The 24,188-nt window shown below is 47.5% G+C and overlaps 1 protein-coding gene across 7 annotated transcripts in view; it reads right to left on the bottom strand.

Annotated features, from left to right (window-relative positions):
* The window catches only part of BCOR (BCL6 corepressor), an 88,448-nt gene that overhangs the window by 40,557 nt on the left and 23,703 nt on the right, over window positions 1–24,188 (bottom strand). For 5 of the 7 annotated variants that reach the window (XM_079974479.1, XM_079974477.1, XM_079974482.1 and 2 more), the window contains exons 2-5: window positions 7,217–7,347; window positions 5,481–5,559; window positions 1,095–3,899; window positions 405–458 (exon numbers count right to left, since the gene is read on the bottom strand). In XM_079974479.1, the coding sequence (XP_079830605.1) occupies window positions 405–458; window positions 1,095–3,899; window positions 5,481–5,559; window positions 7,217–7,302 (3,024 nt within the window). In that variant the 5' untranslated portion in view covers window positions 7,303–7,347. Of the gene's footprint in view, window positions 1–404; window positions 459–1,094; window positions 3,900–5,480; window positions 5,560–7,216; window positions 7,348–13,601; window positions 13,744–24,188 lie in introns of those variants that run through there. The other 2 variants (XM_079974480.1, XM_079974481.1) reach the window with 2 other exon arrangements.

The raw sequence follows: 24,188 nt of genomic DNA, 5'->3' as shown, positions 1-24,188 counted from the left end.
GAAAAAAGACACCTCACAATAAGAGCTACTTCATTTACCTTACCTTCTATGAAAAGTATTTCCAAAAGAAAATATCTGCTCAAACCCAAAGTTTTGAGATACACACAATTCTATATAAAGTTTTAAAATGCCATATGTTCAATATGCAAGGTATGTAGTATCGATACACAAATAATATACTGTTCTTCCATATATAAAAGTAAATAACATTATATATATATATTTATTTATATATGTGTATTAAAAAGCATTGTCTTTTGAGAGGTATAACAAAGAAACAAAACATAAACTGTACAATGAATAAAGACGACCATGGCCCACAACTTCCCTTTGTGTACTTGGAAATGAAATTTTAACTCAAAGGTTTATGCAAGATTCTAGTAATAAAAATTTGAAGAACTGACCTCACAGTAAGCAGCAGGTAGACATAAAATACTGTCCTCTTGTAATCCTTCCATCTATGTAATTAAAATGGGCACTCAATGGATCATTTAAATTTTAGATAATTTCATCCATTTTTATAAGCATCAACTAATTCTTTCTTTTTTTAACAACGCAAAACAATTTGGCTTTACTCATTCTTTCACAAATCTAAAAAATAACCTACAATGCTTGCCATCATTCAACGTCAAATTCACTACAGCTTCTATTCCTTTAAGCTACATTTCTGCTTGGTAAAGAAGTTGCATTAAACCCGCTAACATATGGCTGCTACTCCTTTTAAATCAAATGTCCTGTATGAAATAATCATCAGAACTTCTGCCTTTCCTTTGGTTCTTAATAGTGCTAGCCAAACACAGGCAAGCTATAGCAAACTACCTTTAAAAACAAACATGTCATGCATTCTTCAGCTTCCTTTCACTACTACATGTTATGCTTATGAGATTAAATTATTTGTTACACCAATTAACTACATATAATTCTTATCTATTAACGCTCCAATACCCCTGGCTTCATAGCAGAACCCGAATATACACAAGATTACCACTGCTAGTTAAGTTCAAGATAGACTTATAGAGTTGTACATATTTCATTCTCAACTGTGAACTGTGTTTTTTTAAAAACTGCTTTGGTAGTTAAGCCTCAGAACTCACCTGCAGAGCCCGCTGTTCTCGACTAAGTTGGCTAGAATCTGCATACAGTTCTGTCGTAACACACTTGAATCGATCACCTACGTAACCAGCAGAGTTTGCGATTCTCTTTGCCAGGTTAGATGGCTTAGGTTTCAGGAATTTGCCGTCATTAGGTTCCGCGCCCTCAATTCCCTCTTTGGCGTATGCCTGACTGACTTCCATACTTGACTGCGTGTTTCCCATACAAAGCTGTTTAGCATCATCTGGCATTTTGCAAAAGGACATAGCTAAGCCATCGTTTCCGTGAGCAGCCTCCAAGAACACAGAGGAAGTGGGAACCGTTAACCTCTCCCTATTCTGGCTCAAGGAAAGGTCCTCTTTCCTTAAGTTGAACATTGATGGGTGTGGGCTCTGGGCTTGCTTGAAGTTATAAACTTCATGGAAATTGCTTCTCCCACAGTCTTCCCTCATCACAATGAAATCTCTGTGGGGGAAGCCTTGTTCTACCTTGTGCTTTGTGGGGTCACTTGCTTGATTACTGCTTTCAACAGGAAAGCTAGGTTTCATCAGGTTTGTTTCACCTTTCACATCTTGCTCCTCTCTCGGTTCTGCAAACAGGTGCTTGTCACTTTTGGTAGTATTTTTACCATGACTTGAACTTTGGTGCAATTTCGCGTTTCTGTCTGCAGGTACTTCAAAATGTAGTTTTGTGCTGGTTTCCAGCATCTCGGGCAATCGGTTTCTCAAGGCAGGGTCTTCATAACGGAGCCGTTCATGCAATCTAGACCTCCTTTCCGATTTCTCATCTTTCAGCTCCAAAGCTGTATGGGGTAACAGCATTGGGTGTACCATACCCATACCCAAAGCATCCTGGTAGGTCATGAACTCACCTCTGCTGGCTGGCAGGCTGTATGGAATGGTAGGTTTGGGAGCTAGATGTCCAGGGAAAAGACTCCCATTGGGTAACAGAACAGGGTGAGGATATACAGGTCCTTTCCCATGTAGAGACAAAGGGCCTATAGCTAAGCCTTCTGGAACTGGATATGGGAGATAGCTTCTCGGATAGGGCAATGGTGGAGATCGGAATGCATCATTCGGAGGGAAAAATATGGAAGTTGGTGCAAGGGTGTTCTCATTTGCTTTGAAGATAGGTTCTGGATTATTGCATTTAGCTGCCTTATTACTATGCTTTGAAGACGCTGCTGCTAAAGGTTGTCCTATGTGCTGTATGACAGATGCAGTGGTCTCTACTGAGCTAGTCGTCTTAGGGCAATCGACATTGGCATTTGGAGCAGGAGAAGCAGATGCTGGGCGACCTCCGCTTGATACAGACCCTGAAATATTACTGACAACTGCTTCTGTACCCCCCATCCTAGGGCAAGAAGAACTCCGCTGTTGTGGCGTCACCCAGTCCAATGCTTTGTTTTTCAACTGCATGTTTTTACCACCGTTATCTTCATTGGGACCTGGACCAGGAACAACCCAGGAGGAAGGCACCGTGCTGATTATTTCAGGTCTATAGACAGGGCAACCACTTCCAGGAGAAATGGTTTCTTTTGGAAGATCACCTCCAGGTAAAACCAAGCCACTTCCGGCCCTGCTATGAACCAGCACAGTTGGCGCCATTTTCTTAACATGATCAGATTTGGTTGTCTCCATGTCAACAACTTTTGATGACAAATCCAATGGTTTGTCTATAATCTCTTTGGTAACAGTTTGTTGTTTTTCTAACAGTGGAGGGGATCTGCTGTCCTTCCTGTCGTGACCTGTTTTCCTTGCATGCACTGTAGGCTGCTGAGAGATTTCGCCTGTGTCGTGTGTTTTAGGAGCTTTCCCCCCGGAGACTCTTGGAGGAAACTCATTGCTTACATTCACGTATGGCTTTGTGAGTGTAACTGAAGAAGGAGACGTCGAAATCCTGGAAAAGTGTTTCTGAAACTCCGAGTAAGCGTCCCCAACCTGCGTCGGGAGGTGAACTCTAGGTGATGGTCTTGGTGAATGAGACAAGAGAACAGTGGGGTCTGTTGGCATATTACTAGCCGCTGGCTTTGCAGATGGGACTCTGGGAGGCTTGCTATTCTGGATATGTGGATAGGCATGAGAGTCCACAGGAGTTCCGGGACCCACTCCCATCTTCCAAGACAAGCTCTTTTCTGGACAGTGTCCTAGAGGGGGAATAGCTGGAGCTGCGGTTGCAGCAGAGATCCTCATTGGTGAAGCTAACGACGACGGAATGTGGGGAGCAACATAATGAGAAGGTGGCAAGTATAAAAAACGTTCACCATTTGTACATACGGGCGAGTAGGTCAGATGCTGTGGCAAGCTGTAATTGGACTGCTGAGGTAGCAAGGCCTTATACATGTTCAACGAATACTTATTTGGTGATTCGAGAAAAGGATAAATAGCACCCTCCATGTAAGGATTTACCCAGGGTAGCCTTAGGTAACTAGCACCATTGACATTGAGAGGACTCGGTTTGTCACTTGAGCTTCTGTCCAAGCCTAAGGTCTCCCCAGTTGGAAGCGAACTTTTTTGTATTCCAGGTGGCGTTTTGTACATAGCACTGAAGCCATTTGGGGGTTTTCCAGCTGCATTTTCAATTGCTTCAGTGGGATTAGACTTGAACTGCATCTCTGGATTTCTTTCAGGAGCAAATCCAAGGCCAGCAATAGCACTTGTAGCGTCCCGGGGCTTGTCTGAGCCAAGTCCACATAAACTGGAATAGACAATACTGCTGGGGACTCTAAGCCCTTCCCGCATAAGTCCAGACCGGTCCATGCTCAGAGCTGCAAGGCTGTCAATGCGATGCGCTGCCGTGGCATCCACCTTTGTGAAATAAGAGAGAGGTGACTTTGGCATTCAGTCAAGTACTATTCAAGGCTACAGGTACTTAACAAAAAAAACATTGCGGGAAACAAAAGGAAGCAAATACATTGTTTTTATTGTGAAAAACTAATGTGGGCTGATTAAACTGATAAATGCAGAGGAATAAAGTAAATCAAATTTTAAAATTTTAGCCTGCTTCATTCTTCTGTCTGTGGAGTCTGAGACTTGCCAAGTTTGATTCTTATTTTTTCAGTAAGATTAGTTTAATAGGTCTCTAGATCCTTTCATACTTAGCAAAACATCTACATGGATCTACATAATATCCTAAAATCTTTGCTACTCAACCAACTGTCCCATTAAAAAAATTTGATTTCCAGAACCATGGGTGTACTCGCTTCCTACTAGGGACATTTCATAAGGTATGCTTACGGAGGGAGGAGGGTCCCTCAGATGCAAAGTTATTTATATTCAAAAATCATTTAAATAAAATAATGACATTGAGTCTTTTTTTACTTCCGTTCCTCTGCTTATTGATAGCCAAAATAAGTGATATTTAGGCTGCAATTTTATATATACTTACCTGGAAGAAAGTCCCATTGAACTCAATGGGGCTGACTTCCAAGTAGACACATATAGCATTGTACTGTTAATAACTTTCATAGGCCAGCAGAGGAGCTAAACTGCTGCCTTTCCCAGCATCCTCATATGAACAAAGAGGAGCTTGCGGGAAAGGAGAAAGCAAGATCACGTAATGTAGTTGTATTACAGGGTACAGGGTGGTGTATAAGTTGGAAGAAGAAGAAGAAGAAGAAGAAGAAGAAGAAGAAGAAGAAGAAGAAGAAGAAGAAGAAACAACACTGGTCTCTCCTCTTTTCCAAATGTTTGCTCCTAGACAAGATGAGAGAAGGTAGGCTACCCAATTCTAAGAAGCAAAACATACTACAGTGAAAGCAGGCAAAGGCCTTGGCTCCACAGTCCTTCAAAGCCCCAAGAAAAAACAACAGCCCTGGGCAGTGCTTTTTCCCAGGGGTACTCAGGGGTACGCAGCCCCAACACCTTTTTTTCTAGAATAAAAGCATTGGCCCTGGGGCACTTTCTCTCAAATCTCATTCCTAGGCACTCAGCCAGCCCCCAGCTGCAGATTGTACTTGTTCTAGTTGTTACAGTTTTATTATATTTATATCCCACCATTCTTTTAAGGAGCCTGTGACATCTTTAGGATCATCTTTAGGTGGTTCCTCTCTAGACACTGAAACTATAGCAAAGGCTCACAAACCCCATTCTGTCAGTCACTGAAATTCTCTGAAGACTAAGTGAAATATGCCAAGCGATGTTATTTAGAGCAATCATGACTGAGAGTGTTCATGATGTGCTACTAAGCATATGACGAAGTAAAAAAATGCTTAAGACTCAGATACTAGAAATATATACAAAAGGATGCAACCGTATCCTGATATTTGAATGCCACCTCTGGTTAGAAGCAACTTTCATTAGTCCCAAATAGTTATTTGAAACTGAAGCCATAGCACAAAAATCCAGAGAAAAACCTTTTGTCATCAAACGGAACTATCAGTTTCTTACCACACTGTGGTTCAGGTGATTTTCTTCCCTTAATTCCAACCTGCTTTTCGAAGCATCTCCATCATTAACTGGGATTTTCCTATTTTCAAGAGATATTTTTAAAAAGTGACTTACAGACACAACGTTAATGGTTTGACATTTTGATCTGACTGCAGTGTTTCTATTAAAATACCTTTATCAATACATCAGTGCAGAAGAAAATTAACAGATTTGCCCTCTAATTGGGCTTTTTCTCTCTCTATAGAGTTCAGGGATGAAAAAATGTTTTTGGACTTTATTTCCAGTTAAGGAGTTTTGCTAAAGCAATACATGGTAGTAAATACTCTTTCTTTCTTTATTTAGAAACAAACAACCCTGTATAGTATCGTTTATATACAGATACACACACACACACACACACACACACACATATATACAGAGACAGGAAAAACCCACACACTTCTAATATCATACAAATGTCAGCTGTTCAGTGCTGAAGAAGGAACCATACATCTGTGTGTTAGCAGCGTAGCAGCTCAGGGACTTGTTATCACAGAAAACACAGATAAAAAAATGCACCTCAGTGCCAACTTTCAAATCCCAGGGACACAATTGCTGACATACAGCAGAAGGGAAGTTTCATCATTACCCAGAAGGATATTTAAAGTGGTGGCACTATCAATTTTTAAAGTAAAAGCAACACCCACATTTTTGCCCTGTTTCCAGCTATTATTGTTACAACCCACACCTACTGGAATAGCCACAGGATGCAATTGGATAGAAACAGAACAATAGCATTTTGCTCATGTCCACCTCCTTCCTTTGACATTTGATAACAATATACACAGCCATGGCATTCCCCCTCAGTGTCTCGGAACTCATAATTTTCGCGTGCTGTTTTCAAACAATCAGAGAAAGTTATTAAATGACCCAATGCTGTCCTGATTTTATTTTCTATAGGGTGCAAGTCTGACCAAAAGTACTTGCAAACACAGTGTGCTTGCTTCAATTTAATAATTAGAAGTAAAGAATTATAGTATTGTCCACTATTTTGTAAAGTCTCTTTAAAAAACTGTGTTTGGTATGCTTTTACAAGGCCCCAATCCAGAGAAAGTTAGCCCTGCTTCAGTCTCGTTGCAGCGAATGTGGCTTAGATTAATCATGACTAACTTGCCCCATTCATTTCAATGAAGAATGACGAATGGTTTCTGAACTGGGGCCAAACTCTGACCTTTGTGCTAATTTATGGAAAGTTATAGAAATATCTAATTGCTGGGCAAATTATCTTAAGTTGCAGGCCATGTAACGTGGACCAATTAAAATTAAAAACCTGAATCCATGTTGTTCTTGTCTTTTTCACAAATATAAAATAATAAACTTACGGGGACAACCTTAAGCACGCATGCCATGAAATAAGTTTCATTAAAAATCACAGACATTTGCTTTCCAGTAAATACACTGAAGATTGGGAGAGAATGTATGTAATATATGTGAGGAAGAGGTGACTTTGGGAGCTAATCTTTTATAAGCCCCCTTCTGGTTTCCTGAGCAACACTGATTGTTAAAACAGTACACGAAGGGAGAGTCTGCGCCCATAACATCTCTCTTCTCCAACTCTTGTCTCATAAAAGAGCTCTCCATGAGTTATCGCCATGCAAGCTATTAAAAAAAAGCTATCCGCTAAGACAAATTAACGCTGAAACCCCTTCTCCAGAAACACCGCGTGATTTAACTTTCCTGAAACTTAAAATATTTACCTCTCTTCGTTAATCCCACACATACGGACTCTCTCATTGCTCATCCAGCTATGAACGTTGCCATACAGGGGAGTTGCAGAAAGCATGACTTCACCTTAAAACAGAGGCTTTTCTTCACACGTGTGTATAATCTAATTGGTGGGAAAGAAAAAAAAGAAGTTGAGAAGATTGACCGCGGAGGAAGGGCAGACATCATAGTGGAATCACCGGTCTGCCTCGAGATAATTAACAAGGAATATAGGCTTGGTACAAGGTCGTGAGCAGCCAGAGTTAAAACACATGTAACAAAAAGTAGGAAGTTGAGGGAATGCACTGGTCAGAAACGCTATAAATCTAACGTTGTGCAGGACAGGGGAAGAATGTTACTCCCATTGAGTTTAATTCGAAATAAAAACAATTACACACCCATCAGCAAAGCACACCTTACTTGTAATGAAGCCAGAGATATTTGCTTGATACTCAAGCGAATTACCGTACATCTCAGGAATTCATGGTGCACACAGACAAGCAAATAAAAACCAACTGGGACATTATAGCGTTTAGTTACCACACTACTGATTAAAATTGCTTAAGGTGGCATACAAAAAAAATAAGAGACTTTTGCAAAAACAAACACACACACACACAGCAATATACCCATAAAACTTAGTAAGGAAACAGGACCAGCAAAAACCCACCCAAAAGCTTTTGCATCCTATTGATTTCACATAGAGTCTGGTGCATTGTTGTGGTGAGATTGTCTGAGTGGGAAACCTACGTTCAAATCCCCACTTGGCCATGAAGCTCACTGAGTGACCTTGGGCACTCACTTTCTTATCCTAACCTATCTCACAGGGTTGTTGTGCAGATTAAATGGAGAGAGAGAGAACCATGTATATACCACCTTGAGCTCCTTGGGGGAAAGGTAGGAAATAAATGCAATAAATAAATAAATTCACTGGGAGTGTTGGGCGTCTGCATAACTTCTACAGGATGTAAGAGTACTCGACTTTGGCAGCATAATTCTGTCTGTGTGTGTTTAACCCTTCGTAAGCAGCAATATATCATTTTCTTTTCAGTGGATTTTCTTTTCCACGTGTAGCACAACCAGTGTGTGTGTGTGATCAAGCGGCAATTGTGACACCCCAACCCTCTGAAATCAATGGTACCTAGTGTCACTAAATGTACTTTTTAGCCTGATTGTCCCCATTGTGTTGAAATTACTTTCAGTGAAACTTTAAATCCAAATAATGGGGAAGATCCAACCAAAATTAAGCAGGACAAATTCCCGCAGGTTTTCATTTATTCACAAAGCAGGGCTCAACACTGGCGGGATCTTACCCAGTGCACAAAAGAACTGGGTTGTGTTTGAAGAGATAACTTTAGCAAGGAGGAAATCCAAATATGAAAACACAGCCTGGGAGTGGGAACGGGGCCAGACTGAAGGCACAGAGTGATATCCTAACATTCACTTTTAAAGAAAGCAAAAAAGCAAGGTGTCAAATGTCAGAAACGCTAGAATCTTCATTTGAAGTGGAAACTATCTGTGAAAACAAGCTGAAGTAGAAGGCCAGAGACAAACAAGAGCTCCTATTTTTAATAGGGCAACCATTTTCCTAGAAGTTCGTCTCCCAGCCCAGAAAAGGGTTAAGGGGAGAGAAAAAAACATTAAGTAGGTTGGTGAGATCCCCAGCCCTTGATTTGATTAAGTAACCCAACCCTGGTGGCTTCCACCATTGGAGCTGCTGTTGTTGCGCCGCCGCCGCTGCTTTGAGTGCTTTCAGTAATTCAATGACGCCTGCTCACTCCAGGGAAAGAAATCATTAGCGGGCTCACTGGAGAAGCATTAGCAGTCCGAAAGGATCGGCGCTGCGTGCAGCAGGGAAGGCAGGTGAAAGGCAACCGGATTTTCGCGTCCAGCAACAGAAGGGCCTCGCCTGCCTTTCTTCCCTCCCGAACGCGCCATCTCCGCCCGCATTAAATTCTAGTTTGCTGCATGAGTGAAGTGTCAGGACAAGCTGCGTTTTATTAACACGATTATCGCGGCGCGTGATTTATTCCAGTGCCGGATTTTAATTGCTCTTTGGAGGTTCAGTCGTTTCTTTTGACTGAGCTTCAGCCTGCATCCCGCTGTTAAATGCTGGGTTAATAAGTAGGGGGAGCCTTTAATGCACAGGATACCCCTTCAGCTCTTCCTCTCACCAAAAAGGAGGGAGGGGAGGGGAAAGTGCGCGCAGGCACAAAATGCCTCGCCAAGGGGAGGAACGGCGAACGCGGGACGCGCTGCGCTAAATTGCTTTTCTGCAGAGAAGGGAGGCTTCCGGGGCTTTTTCGGGTTTTTAAACGGAGACGTACTAGGGCGCAATCCTTAACGTAGCTACCACCGAGGAAGTCGCTCTGCACAAATCGGGACCCATTTCTAAGCTAAACGCGTTTAGGATCGCGCGGAACGGATGGAGACCTTAACCTGTGTATTCCTAATAAGGGGCCATCCTACACACGGTTAATAACTTGGGGATACAGCACCACTGAAACTAACCCACTATCCAATATAAGTATGCGATTAGGATCGGGCTCTACTGCCGCAGCCCTTCAACCCCTGTGGCTCAACCAAGCCCAGTGGGATTACCCGAGAGTAAACGGTGAAGGAGCCCCGGGGTCTGGTCGGACCTATCCACGCAGAGGCTAGTGGAGAGCGGCACGCACGCACGCACGCACGCACGTCTCGCAGTTTAAAAGCCCCTGTGCTCCAAAACAGACGAATTAACCCTTAAAAACGGAGCGGAGGCAAAACCTAGGTTGCGTTTGCGCACAAATGCTCCAACCACGATCAGAGAAGGACCTCCGTATAAGCGCCAAGGAAAGCCCTGTGTTCTCTCAAGCATTTCATGAGCCCTTCTTGTTACCCCTCCCAGCTCCTTGAAGAAGCCTTTTGTGCAGATCCCCACGCACGGAACATATTTTACTGAAATGGCACCGTCCCCTCCCTCCCTCCCTGCCTCCCTCCGCAGCAGCTAGCTTGCAAGAGCTGACCCCAATTGCTGTCAAGGAAGAGGAGCTGGCCCCTTCTCTCCTTCCTTCTCCTCGCCCCGCCCCCCCCCACCGCCCCAGTAAAGGCGAGGACGAAATATCGCCCTATCATTCAAAAGTTGTTGTTCCAGGGGAAAGACGGGTTTTGCTGACCAGATTTAGTGTTTTCCAGATGCACGGCTCGTAATGTTTTCAAATGGAGCAGCCGCAGCCTGGAGAATGATTGAGAGTTTTACATACGGTTAGTAGCCGCCCAGAGCGCCGCCTCATCTGTAAGGAATGGAGGGGACACAAAGTCCAAAGAGATAGGGCTGTCTGCACGGAGGGAGGGGACGCCGCTCCCTCTCCCCTTTCCCCCACCCCTTTTCTGAAAAGCAGAAGACATGCCCGGGAGCCTAATCTTGCTTTTTATAGGCTGGAACTGAGCTAAGGCTCTGGGTTTCCTCGCGGGGAAATGTATCGTTGGTTGCCATCGGCTGGTGCTCCTGAGATCTGCAAAAGTCGACCCCAGGAGCGCGATCTGAGTCAACCCCAGATACTTGGGGCGCTGTGTGGGGAGGGGGAGCCGTTGGCTTCTAAAGGCAGATATGCAAGCGAAGCTACGCCCTGAATGCAAAGGTTTCCTAAACTGGGAAGAGAGGACGGTCAAAAGCAAATTGCCAAATAATCGGCCCAGATTATGATAGCTCCCAAAGCGCTACAGTGCGTATTTAAAAATAAAACAACAAAACAAGGAGAAAAAGAAAACTATGTTGCCTTCTGCTGCAAGACAACCATCTCTCTTTGCTAGTCCACGCCGCGAAACTCGCCCCGGGCAAAGGTGTTTGCACAGAAGGGGCCCAGAGCGAGGCTGGGATTGCTTAAGGTCTGCCGCGGAGCTTTTGCAACAGAAGAAGTTGCCAAATTCCCCTTTGGAGTGTCGCCGCTGCATCCCAGCGACACGAGGCGAAAGGGAGGCGGGATCCGCGGGCTGGGAGAGAAAGGCCTTTTCGGAGGCCGGGAGAAGAGTTGCAGTAGCCGGGAGCGCGCAGCGCCTGAGCCGGTTCTGTGCAAAAAGTACAACCAAGGGCGCGCGATCCCTTCCCGGGAGGTGGGCGAGGCGAGATGTTTGCTCGTTTCTGCTCGTTTTCAGGGTCGCGCTTCCCAGCGCATACATACGTTGTTTATAATCACCGCCGCCCTGATGAACTTTTTGTGAACTGTTTAAAAGTGGAGGTCTGTTGAACAAACAGCGGCGCCACTGCCAGCCATAATTTCATTGCAACAAGCAACAGACTTTTAACCCTTCGGGCTCCAGGAGGAGACGTTGCTGGCGAAGCAGCAGCTCTTTCTGCTTTGTGGCTGTGAGCCTGGAAGGTTACATATAAGCAACCACTCCGCTTACGGAGCAATGGATCCACAGCTCAGTTAAGTCTGAGCATTTGGATCTACGGTCCAGAGCAGGCTTTACCCGCAAGTCCCTGTGAAATCAAAGAAATGCGCTCAGGGCTGCAATCCTACCCACTACTCGTTTACCCGGGAGTAATCCCCAGTTAACGCATTGGGACTAGAGTAGACATGCACTGGTTTACCCTGTAACTACCCAAACCTTCCTTTACCCTCTTACCTGAAGGTAAATCCCAAGAGGGCCAGTAAAACAAGGATGGGGGACCGGAAGCCCACTCTCCTTAGGCCGCACCCCACTGGCCCTGCCCCCACAAACCCTTCGGAGCGCTTTTGTCTGGTTTGAATGTGTCCTTGGCCTAGGATAATGCCTCTTCGCTTGCCTTGACGCACTTTATAGAGAAATAGAACACAGAAACCTTTTGACTCTTGCGCGGTTAGAATGTAGGCTGCCGTGACATCCATGGAGCCAACGCCGCCTCTGGCCTCGCCCACCGCCGGCCCCGGAAGGCTCCTTCAGGTGGGACCCTCAGGCTGAAAAGGAGTGCCCCCCCGCACCGAAATAAAGACAGACCCAAGTCCCGCTTGTATTTTGCGAGGCCTAGTCCCCAGAAAGTGCACGCAGAATCGGGGCTGTTCAGGACTACTGGTTAGCTCTAGGTATTAACCGCCTGCCTTGACATGCTAATAAAAGGCGACATATATAATGCATAGTGTAAATTAAAATGCACAAGCGTCTGAGAAAGTCACGCTTAGAGACACTGTCAAAAAGAAGTGGGGTTTGGGCATAACGAGGGAGGGTAGGCCGTGTTAGTGTTAGTGTTTATTGCGATTATTTCCCACCCCATCCCCCAAAAAATCAGTACGTTGAATTGGTGTGTATGCTTTAGCTAAGATTCCGGCTACACTAGAGAGTTGGACTAAAGACCGCAGTTTTATCTAATTCGTCCTGAAAATTAAATAAACCACCTCCCTGGCTGTTTCTCCGCCTCCGTGGAGCGATTCAGGGCTTGACACTTTGCTTTTCCGAGTCCCCGCAAGTCTCCTTCTACCTTCGGGAATCTCCCCGTTATGTAACACTCTTTTGCTTTATACATAGAAGTGGGGCGGAGGGGACGTAAGGCAGGAGACAACAGAAAATAACAGAACCGCACATATGTCACGATTCCCCCCCTCCCCCAAAAAAACTTGATTAAAAAGCTGTCCTCGGTGCCTCCCCCTCCCGCATGCTACTTTGGAGAGCACACCCCCTCCACCTCGTTTATATGCTGCTAGCATATGCCCAGCACCTCGGCCAGAGTTGCTAGAAGCTGCCATAGCTGCAGCAGCTTCCGACCGTACCAGCCCGCGACGGAAAGCAAAACCTCCTCCCCGGGGTGGGGATCGCGCCGCGCCTCCTGCCGAGCGAGGCGAGCTCGCTGGCTGCGCGAGAATGTGACCTAAGGCAGCAGCAGCAGCAGCAGCAGGCAGGCTCCGAGCGCCAAAGAGGCCACGCGGAATTTCCTCCCCGGAGGTGTCCGGCTGACAAATCCGTCAAGCTCGCCTGGGAGGAAAAGGGGGGAGCTGCACGGCGGGGTTTCGCTGCAAAACCTGCTCGGTGTCCGCTGCCGAGAGGAGCCTCCTCTCTCTCTCTCTCTCTCTCTCTCCCCGCCCCCGCCATCAAGCTGCTGCGCTCAAGTTACAGAGCAGACTCGAAAGGAAAAGAAAAAAGCGGCCCCGGCGCTCGGCGTGTCTGGCTGAACACCCAGTTCTCCGGGCACAACTGGCAGCCGCCGCAACTCCACATCATTGGGTGGGAGGCAAATGCATTCACGCAGCGCCCTGCTTGGCTGTTGGATCCTCCTCTGCCCTCCCCGTTCTCGTTCTCTCTCTTTTCAAAAAGGGAACCGCTTGCATCGCCCTCGCAACGGCAACAGACTCTTGGCAGCCACTGGAGGCGGGCGCAGGAGCAAACTTTTGCTCGCACGCTCCTGCCTTCTCAAACTCAACAAACCTGGTGCCCGCGGCCAGGGGAAGCAGCCGCAGCGCTTTGCTCTTCGCCTCCCCGGGAAGGAGGGTCCGGAGAAACCATGCCGAGCGCGTTGGCGGCCTCTCTTTCCCGCCATTCAAGGTGGCGAAGGCGCCTTTCTTGCCAACCAGGGCACGAAAAAGGGTGCAAGGAGGAAAAATAACCAGAGAGTAAGCCCCAGCCGGGCTCCAGCGAGCCAGGAAGGAGAGCGAATGCCGCGAGCGCACACGAGTTCCCTGTTGGCGCCTTTCCTCTTTCCACCTCCTGCTCCTTTTGGCAGCCGGCCACTTTCCACTGCATAAACCACAGGCCCGCCGTCAGCTGCACGGCAGGCGGGTCGGAGCCGTAGAGCAAGCGGACGTGGATGGCGAATGTCAGGGGGGAATGGCGCTAACCCGGCGGGGCTTTCGCGTTAATCAAATTAGGCCCTCCTCTGTAATCAAAACAAGACCATACATAGTTTGCCCATCTCTAGCTCCCTGCCCGTTTCAGGTCTCCCCTAAACAAGCTGCAGAGCATCTGATGGGGAGGCAGCCTTTTCTCCTGTATTTCAATAATGACGCGACGTACACTTAGCCTATTCATGAGCCTGCACATGTACTCAAAGCCTGAACTCGGGGGCAACTACACGCTTTCTGGCTCTACATTACTGGAAATGTCTTTATTGCATTTATATATCTCTTCCGAGGAGGTCAAGGTGGCAAACGTTCCCCAATTTTAGCCGCACATCAATCGCGCGAGGTAAGATCAAAGGAAAGGGCAGAGCGAGTCAAGGTCACTCAGGGAGCATCTTGGTCTGCACTAAGCACTACACTGTCCTGGCTTCCGTTTAAGTCAAGGCACCTTTTCTTCCATTTACAATTTCGAATTGGTCCAGCCCTTCCTATCTTATGTCTGAACCAAGCCCCGCTGTGTCAAACAGGCCTCGCCCCACGGTATTACAACTGTAACCTTAAGATATTAGTGCAGTTTGCTATTTTAAACAAAGCTGCAGTCTTGTGCACACTTGCCTCGGAATAAGCCCCCTTGAACACAGAAGAATTTATGAATAAGCATGCACTGGGTCGTGCAAAATACGGTGGCATAAATTTGAACACGCCGTTGCGCAGAGGTGGCGGGAAGCTACGTTGTACGAGAGAGCTTGAAGCACGTTTGTTAAGCAAAGTAGGAAAGAGCAAACTAAGTATCCACGGCTGGGAGGACGGCGGCTGACCTTTAGCCGGGACGTGTGGCATTTTGTCTGGCCACAAAGCTAAGCACAATGTGCCTGCGACGTCTCCAACCCGATTTTCTGATGTGCGTAACGGAGGCGCGCAGAACGATGCCCAAGTTTGCCCAAGCAGCGCGCGGAAAAAGAGAAGAACCGGTCGGGTGGCTATTTCGGGGGCTTTTAAACTTCCTCTCTCTTCTGTCTGCGCACGTTCCTCGGGAGGCTTCCTGCGCCGTCACGTGCGCCTTCGCGATCCGGACTTTCTTCTCATGTCACGTAAACAAAGCGCTGTGTAGGCATTACGGGGCGGCCGCGATCGATTGGGCACAGGCAACGGCATCCGGAATGAGGGATTCCGGCTTCGAGACTCAGATAAAACGAAACGGGACGGGAAGGAGAGAGAGGGGGGGCGAGGGGAGTAGAAATGCTTCACTTCCTTCCTTCCTTCCTTCACTTCACTTTTGTGCATTGCAAAAGTGAGGGGTGATATGTCGAGAGCAGGAGGACGAGGGGAAGCGAGGACTCCACAACCCCAGCCAACTGCTGTGTAGCCGCAGGAAAGGAAAGGAAAGGACTTCCCTGCCTTTTGCCAGGGAGACCCTGCTTCGAAGGGAGAGAGTGGCTTCAGACAGCCTTTGCCTTCGTTTCCCTGAAAGATCGGGGTTCAAAGGGGGCGGTGCACAGACCCGCAGCGCATCCAAAAACCTCTGGCAGCAGCCCGTCGTTTCCTCCACCGCCGTGCGCAAGGCTTCGGACCGCAGCAGCCTCCTTTGCACATCAACCGCGAAGCAAAGCGCCGTGACTTCGACCCTTTACCGCCATTTGCCAGGAAAACTTGTGAATAAGTGATGTTCGGGGACGGGGAGGGGCGGGGAGAGGAGGAGGAGGAGGAGGAGGGCGGAAGGCCGTCAATAAGGGAAAGGTAAAATGGCTGGCGAGCCTTCAAATAACCCTGCCCGCCGTCTCTGTCTCTCACTCTCTCTCTCTCTCACGTCGTCTCTTGCCAACGTTTTCTGCGCGGTGGAGAAATAGCGCCCCCGCTTCTCCTAGTACGAGACCCGGGGGAAGCTGTGGGGCCCGTTTGTTCCACCCAAATGAACTCGGAGGTGGGGGAGGTGGAGCGGCCACGCGGGGGGGATATTGGGGGGTCGTCGTGCGCCTTAATAATCTGGTCCCTCGTGAAATAGCCCAGGCACACGGGGCGTTGCAGGAAGCCGAAACGAAGGCAACGAAACAGAATGAAGGGGAGAGAAGTATTTCTCTCGCGACCTCGCGTCTCTCCCCCGCCGTTTGATCCGAGAAAGTCCCCGAATTGACTTGTGCCATTAAGGCCCACTTCCCGCACTACGTACACGGCGAAAAGCACCTTCGCCTCGGGCGCCGATGTGGGGGTCTCACCCCGTCCCGCGGGGTCCCCTCCTCCCCCTTCCGAGAGGATTACAGGCTCGGCAGCACCGTGGCGCAGGGCGCTCGCCTGGCCTGTACGGAGCGCAGGCACCTCCTCGCGCTGCCGCCTCCTGCAACTCTCCTTCGCTCTTTCAGCCAGACCCAATGAGTCATCCCAGCCCGTTTAGTCTTTGAGATCCCCCACCGGCCGCGCCATTTTAGGCGCGCGCACAGACACGGGCTCGGTTTCCGCTGCTGCTGCTTGGAGAGACAACAAGCAGGCGGTGACAGAGGCGGAGGAGGGGCGGCGGCGGCAGCAACGGGCCAGAGGAAAGGAGAAGGGCCTCCGTGCAGCCGACCCGCTTGGCACTCAATGGGTCTTTCAGGTACCTAAGCGGACGCCGCCTCCCTGGGTATCAGCCAAGCGAGAGCGGGGGAAAACGCAGGCAAGGCCCTGTCGGCCCATTAACCCCTCGCACGCCACCCAGCCCGGACAGCAGGCAAGCTGGCTGGCTTGCAAAGACAGAAGGAAGAGGTTCCTCCCAGCCCAGTGTTGGTCTCACAAGGGTATGCTAAGAATCCAGGTTAGGGAGGCAGTAGGCTGAAAGAAATTATTTTTTTAAAAAAACAACAACAACCGTGTTTGTTAATAGGAAAGTTTAAGAAAGAAAACCAGCACAAGTATCGAGCTATGTGCGTGACTAGTACACATAAACAAACCAGCCCAGACCCAAGGTCGGTTGCTGTGAAGACCAGGATGCAATGGTAAACCCGCTTGGTCCACACCCTCTTGCTTTGGAAGCCCCACGGTCTACAGCAGCGCGCGTGCACGGGGGAGGCGCACACCCACAGCCGAGTTTCTCCCCACCCCCTTCGTGATGAATGCGCTCCCCGCCCTTTCTCTCTCCCATTGCCTGCCCCGCTTGGGTCGGCGCTGGCCTTTGTGGCTTTTCGGCCCGGCGGCCGCGCTGCGAGAGCCCAAAGGAGGTCGGCGTCGGCCCCCGTATTCACCGGGGACACGAGCAGATATTGATCACGGGCGAGTTGATTTTGCTTAATTGTGGCTGACAGTGCCTGTGGTTTCCTCATTTACGGAGCAACAGCATCGAGGGTCTGATTGATTGGGAGCGCAGCGCCTCCCACTCCCCGCTCTCCCTCCCGGCAGACACACACACACGGGGGGGGGGGGGGAGCGAGCAGCCACCTCCGAGAGGAGCCTGTGTGAAGGCGAGTCCCTCGGGAGGGGAAGGAGCAGCTTCTCATTATTCAGCAAATGGCCGGCGCGCCGGCAGCTAGAGATGCAGCTTGGTTGGTTCGCTGTCGAGCGCTCGGGCGAGCTTAAGTAGCCTTAAATCCTCCCGCTCCCCCCGCAGGACCGTCTGCCTGCTTTTGCCTGCGTCGTCGGCCCCTTCGCCTCCACCGCCGCCGCCGCCGCCTCCTCCTCCTCTTCGCCCGCGAGCAGATTGGTCCGCGAGTTAAGCGCTCGCGAATGGAGAGCTTTTAACAGGGCGGGGGGTTACAATCCTCGTCGCCTAAGCGCTCGCTCAGTCCAAGTCCCCATGCCGAGGTGGCGAGCTCGTCCCCCGCAAACTTAACTCAGGAGCAACCTCGCTCTCCTTTCAATGAAATGACGCCATAGCAAAGCAGCTTAAGGCGCAATCCAGCGCTCACAAGCCCCGGTTGAAATTAATTGCTAAAGAGCAGCAGCCGCTCCCTGCGCAGCTCTGTCAGCCGGGCTTGCGCAGGAGACCTTCCCGTTGGCTTGCGCCCTTAGCCATCTCTTCCTGCGAAGAAGAAGCGAAAATCCAAACCACCAGCACCATCACACTTCGTCTGTACAAATCCTACCAGTAAGGAGTTTTGGTGCCAGCGCTTTCTGGAAAATGTACATTAAACGTGCCTTTTAAAATAGAGATGAGCGCAGCAGACTTAAATGTCAGAAAAGGAGCTGTGTGGCAACCATCTGCAAGCCGCTTGATCCAGGGTGACTTCACAATTGCCTTGCAACCCTTTTTATATCTACTCAGAAGTAAACCTCGTTGAGCTGAATGGGGCTTACTCACAGGTGAGCGCGCATAGGATTGCCGCCTTAAATGTGAAATCTGGGCCCAGTCCCTAAACCTGCCTATCAGTTGCAGGAGGGTTTCTTCCACGAATCATGTTCTCCTATCCAGATTTCCCTACATTAGCCTTTCTAGCTAACTGTCCCATCCCAAGTGCTTTCCGCTCCTTTAACTTTTTTTAGCCCCCCTAAAGTGCATTCCTGCACCCCCGGGGTGGGTTCCATCGTAAAGTAAATGAGCACAGGATTGCAGACAGTCCAAGGCTCACCGAGAGGAAGACATAGAATACACAGCGACACCTGCTTCCAGGTAAACATACATAGGATGGAGCCGAAAGACAATTTTTGCGAAGACGACTAGGGCTTGGGCATCATTCATAGGAACAAAGGCTTATCATGAACCAGACCATGGGCCTATCTTGCTCATATTGTCTACACTGACCGGCAGCAGCTCTCCAGGGTTTCAGGAAGGCCTACCTGGAAACGCCAGGGATTGAAGCAGGGATTTTCTGCGTGCAAGGCAGATGCTCTACCACTCAGCCAGGGACTCCCCAAGTCCAAACAGGGCCGGTAGTGGGGATAGGAAGCGTTCCTCAAGTCTAACTGTACGTCGCCTAGGACCCTAAGGACAAACCCTCCAGTCTCCCAGAGGCATCTTCAGCAGAATCTATTCCGCCTTTACTAAAAGCATCGTACGTGTCCTCAAGCAGCAAGCAGCGATCTAGACGAATCCTCCGGTTTTAATATCCCAGCAATGCGCAGGGCAAGAACCGGCCGAGGGAGCACAGAGCAGGGCCTCGCGGACAAAGTTTCACGGCGCAGCTGGGATTCCTCCTCCGGCTGCGAAGCTGCGCGCCCCCTCGGCCTTCCTCGGGAGACTTAAGGACCCCGGCGCAGCCTGCCTTGCCATCTTGAAGTCGTCGGCTCCGAAACGGGAGGGAGGCGAGGGGAGCTGAGCGCGGAAGCAACTGCGCTGCAGATGGGCGGCTATGAATTTTTGCTGCTGCTTCAAGCCTTAATTACTGGCTCTTGATCCGTGGGACTACGACACGACACCGCCAAGGTTAAAATGCCCGGAACAGCTCTGAGCAGATGTGAGCGAGTTGGCAGACGCGCAAATGAGGTCTGCCTCCAAGCACGATAACAAGTGACTAATACATTGCATATCGCTGAAAGAAAATTATTTTCCTCTCATTTGCATTAGCTCTCTCTCTCTCTCCCCCCCCCCCTTAAGACCAAAATAAAAAGCCAACGACAGCACCACCACTCGCGCGCCGCGCTCAGAGGCAGCAGTCTAATCCTGGGGTGAGGGGGGGGGGAGAGAAAGATGCTGGGTGACTTTTAGAAATTTGTGGAAGCAGGAAAAGATTTGCCAGTGTTTTGGCAAGGCAGCCGTGTTTATCTTTCCGCCTTTGCTCCAAGGCAAAAGTAGTTTCGCAAGCAACATTCCTGCAGAAAATGGCAGACGTCACGTTAGAGCTCGATTTATTGCTCTGGCGCTTAATGAATGACTGCTGGGGGTATCTTCCACCCAGAGTGCCTCGTGCACAGAAACTGGAGAGTGACAGATATGCCGCATGAGAGTGACGAGGAATGAAATTCGATGTACAGTTGCCAGTTGCCCTGAAACAAGCCGGCATTGCCCAAAACAGAAATTCTATTCACAAACCAGAAGTGCTCGGATTGAAGACGATCGGCGCCACAATCCAAAACAAAATAGAATAATCCTTATTCCCAGGTTTTATATGACTTGCCTCCCCGCTGCATACATGTTAATTCCGAAGCAAGTCCCACAGTGCTGAATGGAGCTCATCCGCTTCCAAGCAGGGTTAGAGCTGTATCACTAATGGCTTCACGTTGAAATCAAAAAGACAGACTTCCAAGCTGTTAAGGACGGGCGGGGGGAGACCCATTTCAGACAGGCTGACCCCTCACTTTAGCGAGACTGATCATCTCGGTACTAAACCTGTTTATTAAACAGATCCCATTGAAATCAATTGAACTTCCCTTAACGTGAATCGTACTGGGATCACAGGTTCCTCAAAAAGCATCGAAAGATTTAACTGCCAAGTGTAAATCTACTTTCCTGTATACTCGCAATCAATTTGAAAACAATAGGACATTTTCACACAATATGTTAAAGTTTTTCTTTTCTTTTCCCCACATCTTTAATTCAAATATAAGACCTAAACAAGCTACAATGCCTGTTCATTTTAAACATGGCTCTTTTTCTCTCTTTGTCACACTTTAAGTGTTTTTGCAGCCATAGTGTATCAGTAGTGCAAGAGGATACTCAGAATTATATTTCATGTTGTGTGCATGTGCCCTTATAGGTCTTTCCCAGATGCACTCAAATGGTACAAGTGAGATGGAAAAAAAATATTGAAAACTGCTTCAGCTTCACTTTATGATGTGTGGGAATTCAGACATACTTTTGTACTTCCAGATTAATGTGTGAAACAGGAAATTGCATGAGTGAGATGCACAGGAAACATATGGGGGGGGGCGGTTCATGCATTCCATGCAAGGAGAAATTGGGTGTATTCTTCACATATTACACCAAAGCATTAAAAGCCCACTTTGCCATCATGTCTCTAGCCATTCTGGGTCATTAGCAATAAGGCCCTGATGCACTTTCCAAGGTGGGAAAGCTGCATAAGCTACTAATTGGCTATATTGATATAGTTGATATACAAAGAAGTGCTCATTCCATTACCTACATAGGTAAAGGTAAAGGGACCCTTGACCGTTAGGTCCAATCGCAGACGACTCTGGGGTTGTGGCAGTCATCTCGCTTTATTGGCTGAGGGAGCCGGCATACAGCTTCCGGATCATGTGGCCAGCATGACTAAACCGCTTCTGGCGAACCAGAGCAGCCCACGGAAACGCCGTTTACCTTCCCGCCAGAGTGGTACCTATTTATCTACTTGCACTTTGTCATGCTTTTGAACTGCTAGGTTGGCAAGGAAGCATCAAATTTCTGTAGCATAATGATTCCCACCTAATCTGAAAAGTTTATGAGGAGGAGTGAAGCTACCTCACTCTGCTAGGAGGACAGGAAGGCTGTGGCAAAGCAGTGTTTCTTGCGCATGTGTGATCAAAGAGCCACTCTGGATAACAGGTTTCACTCCCACTGAGCCAAAGCAAAGTCTGGGAACCATGTCAATGTGCTGCAAGTAAAGCAATAGTCCAGGCTACAGTCCCTAGCTACATTTACCTGTAAGTAAGCCCCAAGAAATTCAATAGGATTTACTGCAGAGTAGACAAGGTTAGAATTGCACATTGCTAAATTTCATAGAACTGTAGAGTTGGAAGGGACCACGAGGATCATCTAGTCCAACCCCCTGCAAGGCAGGAATCCTTTGCCCAACCTGGGACTTGAACCCACAACCCTGAGATTAAGATTCTCATGCTATATGACTGAGCTATCCCTCAGGGTTTTGTTCTGTTTGCTGTTATGCAAATGTTGGCCACATTGAAATAAGCATTGTGTAACCACCATTTTTGACGTCAGTATGCCTCAGTATATCAGTTTCTGCTATTAAACATATGGCCTGCTTTCATGCTTCCCATAGATATCTGGTGGACCAGTCTGAGAAAAGGATGCTGCACCACATGGGACATGGGCCTGATTCAGCACTCATTTTCTTATTAAACCTGACTCTCAATCAAGATAATCAGGAGCAGGATCACAAAAACAGGATGTTGTTTGCCCCTAACAAAATTGGTGTACATCAGTCATTGACATTACTGTTTATGCAAAAGTAGGAAGAAAACCTGCAAACAAAGCATCATGAGATAGATTCCTTTTGCTGCAAAAGTAGTTTTGCTCCACGTTTTAACACTTAGACATTGTGAGAATAGCAGCCTAGTTTTCTCAGAATAGATTCAGTTTATTTCGGAACTTGATCGTACAATATTTAAAAACAATGGAAAGTTAACAGATTTGCTCAATAAATACAATGGAAATTTCCTCACATTACAAACTAATCTAACTCTGTTTTGAATTACCATGCAAATCAGAACACACAAAACAGACTGTGTGTAGCCCTGATCTTCTATTTCTCTCACTCACACATACATGCATGCCAAACCTTATCTTTCTTCTCCTAGGAAAGCCAGGCTGTTTTGACTCAGTCTTCAGTAAAAAGCAGTTTTCTCCTGCTATGTGCAAAAGGTATGCCTATCTTGAACTCCTCTATCACTTTTTAAATACCAGTTTGATTATTTCAGAGTGATTAGAACACAGTAAATTCGTGGATTTCACTTGTAAGCTTAGGATCACAGTCCTAGACCTCACCCATCTTGGATGAGCTTTCCTTGGTATTTTTTATGTCCTGGTTTCAAACAAAGCCATACTCATTTAGCAAGGGGTGTGACTGCATACTGGAGCTGGTCTTGTGCGAGGTGAAATACTCTTTAATAATGAAAGAATGTGAAAATGTACTTCCCACTTGCCTCCCACAATTTAATTCTCCCCTTAATAAACCCATTTGGAAAGATCAAATGTAAGATCTGCCTAAAATTGTGCAGTTTATACTTGGTTTTAGTCCCGAATTATGAAAAGGGTTTAATTTGAACCAGGAATTTCCCTTTCAGTGCCGGTATATATAAATTGCATTGACACTGCTAATTGTGCCTGACATTGCTAATTGTGCCTCGGTATATGCTGCTAAAGGAGAAGGTCCCGGCATGCCAACTCTTATTCCAGAAGGAGATACTGGAATAGGTTGGTTCCTACCCAGGGTGGGACAAAAACAGCTTCAGTGCTTAAATTCAGATAGGACTCTCCAGGGCAGAAACCTAGTTGCATTGACATCTGGAGCCAGAATCTGGTGAGAGTCGTTTTTCTTTGCACCTGCAAGCTGGCTAGGGACTACAGTTAGCATACACAGAGTGCACCTGGAATGAAAAGTGAGGCTTTTGGATCAGAGAGTTTGGCTACTACAATTCCTGAGCATTGGCAGTCCTCAGACTATGCTCTGGAAACATGTGAAAGCATTGGGGTATTAGTACACAAGTCACTACCTACAGTTCTGCCTTCAAACCATTTCCTCTAGAATTTTTAAGAACATTTCTATCCTGCCTTTCCATTATAGAGGGTCCAAGGTAGTCACTATATAACTTAAGATCCACAGAATGTTAACACCTGGATTTCTTCCTAATGAACCAATATGGTTATCTATCATGCATGTATAAATGAACTTACTCTAAAATCTATGGCTTGAGTATTGCAGCAAAAATATCAAGAAATCAGTGATCATCCAGTCCTGCTAGTATGTCCCCCTCTGAATTCAGTTTGAGACACCTAGACTGCAATAGTCACAATTTGTGCATTAGAAGGTGGAGCACAACTATTTCCACAACAGCATGAATCCTGCCTAAGTGCCAGACATGCCATGCTCACTGGCAGGAGGACAAGCAGAGCCTCCCCCAGAGATCTTAAGGCACAAGTTGGCAGGTGTTAGTGAAGGTGCTTTGGCAAGTACTTGTAATAAATCATACAAGTTTAACAAAAGCAGTTTCTTATTACTGAACTATTTAGACTGTCTTGAACAACTTTCCAGTATCCTTGAAGGACAGGAGCCTTCTCTGTGGTGGCTCCCAGATTATGGAACACTCCCTCCCTGTAAAGTTGCATATGTCTCCCATGTTGGCATCATTTTGCTGACAGTTAAAAATATACCCTTCGGGGCTGGGTGACAAGGGTTGGCAGTCTGTTATTCCTTGCCTGCTGTGTTGTGAACCTAAACCGTTTTGAGTAATTTTATATAGAAAATATATGGAGGGGGGTGCCAAGCAAAAAGCAGACACTTCCTTTACTATGTGTGTGCCACCATGGGCTCCTATTGGAAGGAGGACAGGGTAAAAAATATAACAGATGGGGGGGAGAGAGAAAATATTGTGGGATGCA

The sequence above is a fragment of the Podarcis cretensis genome (assembly GCF_951804945.1).
Source record: "Podarcis cretensis genome assembly, chromosome: 4".
NCBI lineage: Eukaryota > Metazoa > Chordata > Lepidosauria > Squamata > Lacertidae > Podarcis > Podarcis cretensis.
This window is presented reverse-complemented; position numbering and strand designations above follow the sequence as displayed.